Here is a 10,588-nt window from a genome sequence, read left to right on the forward strand (position 1 = left end):
CAACTGGTCTTAACCAGGGAGTCAGGCTTATTTCAATATTTCCATACCTGCCACTCGTAACTGCTTCCAGGGGTGGGAGTGGGGGACACTTGTGCCTGCCCACTGAATATGTAGGCATGGGAGAGGGGCTTTATTCTCAAATATAGACATTCAGTGATGCCCCTTGTTTTCCTCCATGGCTCACTCCTGCTCTCCACCGTCTTCCGGCCATTCTCTGCCAATCCGACTAAAAGCACCATGCTCTCCAAGCAGTCTCTAGGCAAAGACTTCATGATGGACCCTACTCTCCGGCTGACTAGTCAGTAACTCCCTTCCCAGACTGGAAATAGGCTATCTCCTATTCACCGTGTATTTCCAGGGCAGACTACTCCTCGGTAAACATATGTGGGGTGAATATATGACTTTGAGGCTGGCAGATGGTGGGCACGGGGTAGACATGCAATAAAAACCTGAGTAGATTAATGAATGCTGCATGCAAACCACCTAAAAACATTTCAATGACTTAAAATGACAACCATTTATTTAGTTCTTGAGAACTAAACTTGAATCTGCAATTGGGAAGTCTGGCCTGGGTTTAGCTGCGTTGTTCTTCTGGTCTCATCTGGACTTACTCATGCATCTGAGATCAGTTTGGGGATCAACAGGGAGCTCTGTTTCTAGGGGCACCATGGTTCTTCCCCTCGTGGTTCTGTCTTCCACTTCCTGCCTAGCCGACCCTAATGAACAGATGGGAATAATACGCCCATAGATTACACAGTCTATTCATTCATTCGTTCATTCAAAAAATATTCATTGAGCACCTACCTATGTGCCAGCCACTATTCAAATGCCAGGGATACAACAGTGAACAAGACAATAAAAATCTCTGCCTTCATGGGGCAGACATTTAGTGGGGAGAGAGATAATAAATAATCATAATAATTATATGTCAAGTGGTTTTAAGTTGCTATCAAGAAAAATAAAACAGAGTTAGGCTGAGAGAGTGACTGGGGAGTATTTATTTCTGTAAAGGGCCACAGAGTACTCTCTGAGAAGGAGCTGAGGGGGAGGCCATGAGGCTTTCTGGGGACAGGTGCTCTAGACAGAGGGAGCAGCCAGTGCAAAGGCCCTGAGGTGACACGTGGCCTGGTAGGGCACCCGCAGGGCTGGAGAAAATGAGTAAGGAGAGAGTGAGGAGGTGAAGTTAGAGAGGTGATGGGAGCCGGACTGTTGTCACATGAGGACTTTGGGTTTTGCTCTAAGTGCACCAAGGCTGAGACACAGATGTCCCTTCTCCCTGACCCTGTCATTCACCAGTTTACTCCACAAACCCTTGTTGAGCTCCAACTTGCTCCCTGTCTGTCTCCTGCAGGTTCAAGTGAGGATGACCCCTTCTCCTATGGTAAGTTACCCTTGGAGGATGTGGGAGTGGGGGAGGGGAGGGGTGAAGCTCCTCTCACCATACTCCTCCGCTTTTCTCTCTGCAGACGAAGTCACTCTCCGGAAACGGGGGCTGATAGTCGCAGCTGTGCTGTTCATCACAGGCATTGTCATCCTCACCAGTGAGAATGGGCATTGGGCGGGAGGGGCACTAAGAATGGGAGGGGGAAGGCCTTGGAGTAAACTCTGAGGTTGCGGGAGGGGGGTAGGTTCTTGAAGGCCTTTGGGCAAGGTGGTTTTAAATGAGGCATATCCCTAGCTTCATAGCCATACAAACCACCCCAGAATTCAGTGGCTTAAAATGGCAGCCATCTACTTAGTTCTCAATTGTGCAATCTGGAAATGTAGGCTGGGCTCAGCTGGGTGGTTGTTCTGGTCACAGCTGGATTTATTCATGCAATAAGGTCAACTGCAGGTTAACAGGAAGCTCTGCTTCTGTGGGCACTTTGGTTCTTCGCCTTGTGGTCTTTACCCTCCAGCATGCTGGCCTGGGCTTGTTTATGTGGTGGCAGCAGGGTAACGGGATCATGCGGCCTCCAGCACTAGTGACAGTGGGGAGCTGTGATCACATGGGCCTGAAAGAATGAGGGGAGATAATGGCTGTGCTGGGGCCTGGTGAGAGATGGAACTGTCAGAGAAGTTTGCAGGTACTGCATCATTGTAACTCAGCCAGGAGGGTGCAGGGGTGAAGGGAACCAGATGTATAAACCTTTCTCTCCCGCTGCCCTCTTCTCTCTTGCCAAAGTTCAAGTAGAGGGCAAGGTGCTGGAGACTGGACTCTCAGGTCAACCTCCCAGGGCTTAGCATTGCACAGGGAAGCAGGCAGAGGGAGACTAACAGAGGAACTATTTTTTAAAAGTTTTTAAAATGCTGCAGATTTGGGGGAGGCGGACAGGGGGAGGGAATTTAAATAATTTCTTCAATTAAAAAAATTAATTAATTTAAAAAATGCTGCAGATTAAATAAAATATGAGGGCCACCAGTTTGCAAGCTTTCAGTTAAGCTATGTAATCTACACCAAGTTTCATTATCTCTCTTGTCCAACTTCTTCATCAGGGAAGCGGGCACAGCCACATCTTTTTAGTCTTAAGATGGGAGGCAGAACACTAACAGTAATAAAAAGAGATTGTTAACACATACCTGAATTGAATTGGGGATCAAGCAACATGTGTTTATTGATCCTGACTTTGTGCCTGGTCCTATTCTCTCCTGTGTAGGAAAAGTGAGGCTCAGAGAGTTGAGGGGTTTTCCCAAGGCCACACAGCACATAAGAATTGGAGACAGAACCTGAATGTTGGTTCTGGGTACATAAATTGCTCCAAAGACAAATATTTCTGGACACCTACTCTGTGCCCAACCTGTGCTGTGATGCTGGTCCTGCCCTGGGGGAACTGACATCTGGTGGGGGGATGACAACAAACAAGTAAATGCACTAATGAGCAGAGTGGATACAGAGAAAGATAATGACCATGAGGAAAATAAAGCCATACCACGTGACTGAGAGGAACAGGGAGAGGTGTTCCCTCTCAAGAGGTAAAATCGGAACTGATTCCTGAGGATGAGAACGATGATTTAAAAAACAAACAAACAAATAGAGGGAGGAGTAAGTGCAGAACCCTGGGCGCAGGAATGAGCTGATGTGGCAATAACTGCAGGAAGGGCCTAGAAGAGGCCAGGGAGCAGGGGAGGCAGAGATGGTGGCCAGGAGACAAGAGGGCTGATTTCAGAAGTCCCCTTTGTCTTCTAACCCTCCCTCCTCTAATACATCCAGGTTGTTCTCTCTGCCTGGAATACCCTTCCTCCAGATCCAAGTGGCTCTCCCCTCACCTCCTTCAGGTCTTCTGCCTCCTTCCTGACTTTCTTTTTCTTCACAGCACTCATAACCATCTGACTTATCACCATCCATACGCTTGACTTAGTTGGTTTTCTCATTGTTAGTCTCCCTCACTAGAATGTCAGCTCTACTAGAGCAGGGATTTTAGTTGTTCTTGTTCACAGTGGTGTCCCCAGTGCCTAGATCAGTAACTGGCACCTAGTAGGTGCACATTAAACATTTGCTGAACAAACGAATAACACACAAGGTGGGAGGGTTTTCAAAGGGCTCCTCTGTGTGTAGGGGGGGCTCCTCCCTTGGGCCCTACATCAGCTCTTCTGCTGTCTGCTTCTCATCACTTGCTCAGAGTTGCCTTGATGCTTCCCAAGGGGCACGGTTGATGGGCTTTTTCTTCCAGGATCCAGAGCACATGTAGAAATCAACATTCTTTTAACTCATGACTGGATCATTTCCTTCACCCACAGGTGGCAAGTGTAGACAGTTGCCCCGATTATGCCGGAATTATAACAGGTGAGCCCTTTGGAAGTGGGGCCAATGACCTGATGACACCTGAGACTGAGCCTCCACTGGCTCATACCAGCCTCCTCCCTCCCCTTGCAGAGCCTACAGCATAATGAGTAAAGCCCAGCTTGAGAGGGAAGACACAGATGGAGCCAGAGCCAGAGCTGATGGCCTGAGCCCCCTACCTTCCCAACCCTCCCTGCCCTGAAGGCTACCTGGCTCCCCTCAGCACCATTCTGTTCAGATAAAAAGTAAAGCACTGTGGTCCTTGTCTCATGATCTCCGATCATTCATAACTGGGAGTGGAAGAAAGTGGCAGGGGCTGGAGAAGGTCCCCTTGAGGAGTAGAGTGAGGGGGTCATGCACTCACAAACAAAGGCAAGAATGAATGAAGCTGGCCTGGGGTAAAGCAGAAGGGATTAGCGAGCAGGCTGTGGGGACTCTAGCCATTGAGAGGGTCAGTGCTGGATTCTGCCCAGTGCCAGCTCACCCCTAACAGTGAAGGTAACATTGGTAACTGGGCAAGCACAGTGGAGATCCCGGGCCCACAGTGATCCTCTTTTCTTCGCACTCTGGGTCCCTCCTGCACTGCGAGGGGTCTCACACACATGAGTGTGGACACTCAGCTTGCACATCTAAGTGTCATCCATACTATCAACCCACAGATGACTGGCTCTGGGCTACCTCTTGATTTAAGGGAATACCCACCAAGAAGACCATAACGGCCCTGGAGTGGGCTCAGAGCAGTTTGGGTGGAGAATTCCAGGGTCTCTGATTCCCAGAACATGGTCAGAAAGGAGCGCAGGCTCCAGTAGGCACTTCCTGAAGGCTCTTGGGTTCTGTGTCCATGAGTAGTTGCTCAGCCAGATGCTTCCAGAGTGGGCTCTCAAAGCACAGGCTTGGGGCAGAGGCCTCTGCCCAGGCTTAAGGGTCATCATGCCAAGGAAAGAGACAAGGTTCTATTGACAAGTGGTTGCATAACAATATTTCGCAAACTTCAGGTCACAGCCTCCTTATGGGTTATGAAATCAGTTTAGTGGGCTGTGAGTAGCATAGGAAAAAAAAAAAGGAAAAGTAGTAATAAAGTACAAAAGAATATTGGAGTGTATCACAGTATGACTCTCTATATTTTTTTTCTCAATTTTTGCCACATTTCATCCCACTTGTATTATTATTTACTTTTAAGAGATCCACTCTCTTTAAACTTAAACTTATTTTAAAAGACATAATCACATATGGAAACACAGTACTGCTTCATATAAATAGAAGATAGCCAAAAAGATAAATCCAATGAAAACAAATACATATGTTGGATGTGATATGCATTGTATATATGTGATATATATTCTGTATTATGTATATACATATATTGAGAATAATATACATATATTACATATCTGATATATCTTGTATGGGATATACATATTATATACATATAGGGAGGACATTAAAGATATTTTTTGATTGGCACCTACCACCTACTAATCAGAATAGATGCTTAACTGGGAAGGAATATCATTCATATACATATATATGTATATATACCTATACATGTATATTACATATGTGTACACACACACATATGTTGACTCCCTTTTTAACGTAAATAACATTTATTTTAAAGGCACAATCAGATATGGAAAACCAGTACTGCTTGATATAAATAGAAGATAGCCATAAAGATAAACCCAAAGAAAACAAACAGGTAGAGAGATTAATTGTATTCTAGCTGGATAATGAGTTGCTGACTGAAGGCACTGAGCCAGAGACCAGAGTCTACTCTGTTGGAGAAGGCCATAAAGTGTCTTCCCAAAGACACTGCAGAGCTTGGGAGGCCTGAGACCACCATCACTTCTGACACTAACTGCAAGTTTGTCCCCAAGACCACCCTCAGATTCAATAATTTGCTGGAAGTGCTCACAGAACTCACTGAAAGCTGTTATACTCATACTTACAGTTCATTACAGTAAAATAAACCAAATTAGAATTAGCCAAGGAAAGAAACACATGCCGCAGAGTCTAAGAAAGTTCCAAGCACAGAGCTTCCAGCTGTCTTCTCCCAGTGGAGCCATGGATAGTGCTACTTTCTGGCAACAATGTGCAACAACATGCATAAAGTATTGCCACGCACGGAAGATCCTGCAAGCCTTGGTGTCCAGAGCTTTTATTGGAGCTTGATCAGAAAGAAATGACTAACCACCCATGTAGTCACCTTAGTTTCTAGCTCCTCTGGAAGTTGAGCTGACACCTGTGGCCCAAAGACCCCACGATCAATTCCGTGGTTAGAAGCTATCTGGGGTGACCCAAGACCCCTGAGTAAACAAAGATGCTCTTTTCCAGGCAGGACACTCCAGGGGCTTACTTTCCAGGAGCTGAGAGCATAAGCCAGACCTCTTTCTGGGTAAGGTTAATTCTTTACTACACAGATCCTTCCTCCCTCATATCATTTGATGAATTAAAAGATATTCAAAAAGTGATTTACTCTTCTGTGATGGAATTCAATGTGAGTTAAAATTATCTGGGGCCTAAAATCATCTCATGTGCCACCACTGGAGCACAGCCTGGGCTTGAGGATTCACCAGCTCAGGAGAATACCTGACAGCCTCCAGGGCAGATCAAGGGCAGTGCTGACCCACTGCGTGGATGAGTGGAGGATTGACAATCTACATCCATTCACCCCTCATTCCATCTTCCCATGGGATAGAGATGAAAAAGCTAATACTATGTTTTCCAGATGCCCCAGGGATAGGGTTCTGGATGTGGATCAGCTCTGCTAATTAGAGGCCCTGCTATGATACTTGGAAGACCAAAAGAGAGACCATCTTTCTATCTAATTGGCTATTTTCTGCTGGCCAGTATAGTTGTGAAGGTGATGAGATTTTTGGCCACACCATTCCAATGTCCAGTCACTAACCTGCGGGCATTGAGATGCAGTTATGCACACACACACACAAAAGATATCTAAATGGCCAATTAACACATGAAGAAATGCTCAATATCATTGGTCATCAGTAAAAAGTAAATGAAAACCAGAATGTTAAACTATTTTACACAGAAAAGCTAATATTAAAAAGACTAACAATACCAAGTATTCAAGAGGATGTGGAGCAAGTAGAATTTTCATATATTGCTATATCTTGAAGTGTAAAATTGGTACAATCACTTTAGAAAACTATCAGTTTCTTTCCAAGGTAAATGTACACTTTACATACAACCCAACAATTCAATTCTTAGATATCTATCCTAGAGAAAGAAAACCAGATGTCCACACAAAGATTTGTCCATGACTGTTTATAACAACAATATTTGTAAAATACAAAAAACCGGAAACGACCTAGAAGTCCACAGTATAGGTGAGCAGATACAAATTGTGCAGTGGAAAACTGCTCAGCAATAAAAAGGAGGGTCGACTGGTGCACACAACACATGGATGAATCGCAAAAGCATTATTCTGAGTAAAAGGAGCCAGATATGAAAGAACTCAGACTGTATAATTCCACTTAAATGAATTTCTGGAATAAGCAAAGCTAATTGACGATGATAGAAGTCAGAATAATAGTTGCCTTGAATAATATAGGAAAGTGGCATGAAGATGACTCAAATTGAGTAAATATTAAACCAGGCTGCATTCAGAACCTGCTACATGCTGTTAGACACTGGAACTTGGCTGATCGGCATAAGACTAGGCCAGACCACAGGGAACCTACAAGAAAATTCCTGCTGAGATTGCTAACAAGTACTTCCCATGCTTTTAACGCTGCATACCCATCCCCTGAAAGGAAAACAGATTTAAACCCAGTTCCTGGAATACTCAAGGACTCATTCTCTGGCTTTGAGAGGAGACCACTCTCTTGTCTATGGAGCGTTATTGCTTCTTGAATAAACTTTCTTTTTTGTTTCTAACTCTGACTTGTTCTTGAATTCTTTTCTGCACGCAGTCAAGGATGCTCTCTCTTTGTAGGTGAAAGGCTTGAGTCCTCCCTCACTCGGAAAGATTTGCCCCATCCTGCATCACTACTACTATTATGTTGCCTCTACTGTGGGGGTTGGGGGTTGACTGAGAAGGAGCACGAAAGAATGTTCTCGAATGATTGAAATGTTCTGTATTCCGATAGTGGTGCAGATTACAGGAATGTATATATTGGTCAGAACTGACCAGAGTGTCATATACATTTAAGATCTGTGTACTTTACTATGTGTTAGCTATACCTCAATATAAAACACGACAAAATTGAAAACAAAAAAGCAGTTATATTCTGGGTGGTGTCGACTTTCTGATCCTGGATCAAAGACAGAGCAACAGGATTCTGAAAGTGTCATGTACAATGGGACCTCCTAATTGGGGTGGAGGGAGAAACTCCCCAGGTGATTCAGTTTGGTCATTGTGAAATAATAAAAAATACATATATTTGTTTTTACACCCAGTTCCTGGCATGCAGTTCCTAAAACCCTGCAATTTCCTAAGCGATAAGAGCACTGGGAGCATCTTTTATTCTAATATTTGGTCTTTGACCTCAGTTCCTCATGCAGAGTTCTTAAATCCCTGGTAATTTCCTGGGTAATAGGCACATCTTTTGTTCTAATGAGGCACCGCTTAGTGGACTCCCAGGTGGGAGTTGATCACCAGAATGACTAAGCCATGATTAGAAGCTTAAAACTTTCAACCCCACTCCCTATCCTCCAATAAGGAGAGAGGGGCTAGAAATTGAGTTAATCCTTAGCATGTGGCTCCAATCCTCAGGGTCACAAAGTGACTGCAGGAGCCTCAGCCATCATGCCACATTTCAGGAAAAAAAGAAAGAGGAAAATAAAAAGTTGGGGGAAATGCACCACTAGGTGACTCATCCCCTTTTAAAGAGTTTCCAGAATCCCCTCCCAAAGACTTCTATTTGCGTCTGATTGGCCACCTCTATCCGCAAAAAGAAACTGGGAAATGTAGTCTTTAGCTGAGTTCAGGATATCCCGAATACCATCAGGGAAAACAATAGTCCTGAAGAATTTGTTGATCTGCTGAGGAGGATGCTGAGTTTCTCCCAAGTCAAGGGATCAGGGCTTAAGCTATTTTTATTTAAACATGGAAGGAAAAGATAATTCTTAAGAATTGAGTCTGTTGAGACCTCCAGACGACAGAACACTGAATTTGAGACTTGGGAAAAACATCTAGAATTCTCTCTAATAGTGCCTCAATGCTCCCCAAAGGCTGTCATCTGCTGTTCAAACCCCTTCTGGCATAAGACACCTTTTTCTGTTGCATAGTGTCTGAAATGAAGCCTCTGCATTTACCCTTATATCAAGGGAGAGATTCCTTGCCAAGAGCTAATGGAATGGCTCCTGTAATGCAGCCAGGCTTCCAAGTACAATACTGACAATTTCTTATTCTGGAAAAATTAAGGCCAAATCACATTAACTGGAATCTGATTTCTTCACATGAAGCAAGATTGTTTTTTTCTTGGGGTGTTGGCAGAGTCTGTCACTGCTTGCTTCGGTGAGGTATGTTTGCTGCTAATTGGTGAGGCTGGTGAGTTAATGGGCTCCAGCTCCTGCTAGGGAGACATTAAACAGGATTTGAAACATCCTCTGAATTGACTTTGCAATATGTCCACTTATCTAGGTTAAACTTCATTTCCCAGAACTTTCCTTCTTGCTAATGGTTAGGGAAGGCCGTAAGAGCTCTTTGTGGAGGAATTGCTGGGTAGAAGTTGGAGCAGCAGCATTTTGTTGCTTACAAGGAAGGCAACAACTCAGCCTACAACTGCTCTACCTCCCCCTGGATCCTCCTTCAGCTTCTCCAACTCCTGGACCAGGGGTGTACTTAGCCCCGTGATGAAGAGCCCTGGCTTCAGCAAGACACCTGCACTATCAAGGTCAGAGACCACAAAAATAACATGGAATTCAGTCCATCTTCGTGGACACTAGTTTGTGCTTGTGCGTTCCAGATTGTTTTTGCTCTCCCAGCCTTACATCCATCTTCCCTTCCTGACTGCCTACTCCATGGACTGTAAGTTCCAGCCTCAAGCACAGAGATAAAAGCCTTACAGAAACAGCTTAACTAGCTCCCACAATTGTGAAAGGTAAAATTCCTGGTGTGTGTGTGTGTGTGTGTGTGTGCATGCGTGTGTGTGCACGCGCATTAGTGGTTCTCCTTCGCGGACACAGAATTTGGTCTCAGAATGGTTCAGAAAAAAAGAATCTTAGAGATGAGTTCTAGGTTTTTCTGGAATAGGTTCTCTGATATAACTAGATTTATAGTCATTAATGATCCTGTTTCTAGTGGTTAAGGGGGCACTGATAGGTTCATGGCATGAAGTGGCAAAACAGTTACTCAGATCATTACCAGTAGCTTCCTGTAGCAGGTTCTTATAGAAGACAAGGCTCTGATGACCAAGTATTTGCTTCCATAGAACATTTCAGTTAAAATAAAGAGTGTAATTGGGTTGGTTGGTTGGTTGTTTCTGTGATGGAAAAGTTGGGGCGGGAGGAAATGATGAGCTCAGAGCTTTAAATTACCAGCTCAAGATCTGTATAAGAAACTTAAAAGCTGCTATGCCTGTGCTGAAAGGAACTTATTTTCCATAGCCTTGAGCCTGAGTTCTGCAAACCAAACTCAAAGTCAGATCCTGTGGGTGGCTGGATTACAACACAAATGAAACTTCTAACCTCACAGGGTCTCTTTTGTTAAACTTAGGGTGTTGATTGGGAAGAAATAGGATCCTAAAAATTGGGATGGGGACATATGAGCAGGTTCTAATAAGGCTGAGGACCTAAAACCCCTAAATTCTACTGAGTCTTCTTTGCCCATAAAAGCAGCCTGCACCCCTGTCTACAGAGGTTAGT

The 10,588-nt window shown here is 44.4% G+C and overlaps 1 protein-coding gene across 7 annotated transcripts in view; it reads left to right on the top strand.

The window, feature by feature from the left end:
- Positions 1-7,657, top strand: part of FXYD5 (FXYD domain containing ion transport regulator 5) — a 15,319-nt gene extending 7,662 nt beyond the window's left edge. For 5 of the 7 annotated variants that reach the window (XM_011381748.2, XM_023524187.1, XM_011381747.2 and 2 more), the window contains 4 exons: positions 1,352-1,381; positions 1,467-1,541; positions 3,718-3,763; positions 3,854-4,030. In XM_011381748.2, the coding sequence (XP_011380050.1) occupies positions 1,352-1,381; positions 1,467-1,541; positions 3,718-3,763; positions 3,854-3,962 (260 nt within the window). In that variant the 3' untranslated portion in view covers positions 3,963-4,030. Of the gene's footprint in view, positions 1-1,351; positions 1,382-1,466; positions 1,542-3,717; positions 3,764-3,853; positions 4,031-5,378 lie in introns of those variants that run through there. The other 2 variants (XR_002777527.1, XM_023524189.1) reach the window with 2 other exon arrangements.
- The last annotated feature ends 2,931 nt before the right edge of the window (positions 7,658-10,588 follow it).

This window comes from Pteropus vampyrus, unplaced genomic scaffold (assembly GCF_000151845.1).
Source record: "Pteropus vampyrus isolate Shadow unplaced genomic scaffold, Pvam_2.0 Scaffold452, whole genome shotgun sequence".
NCBI classification, from domain to species: domain Eukaryota; kingdom Metazoa; phylum Chordata; class Mammalia; order Chiroptera; family Pteropodidae; genus Pteropus; species Pteropus vampyrus.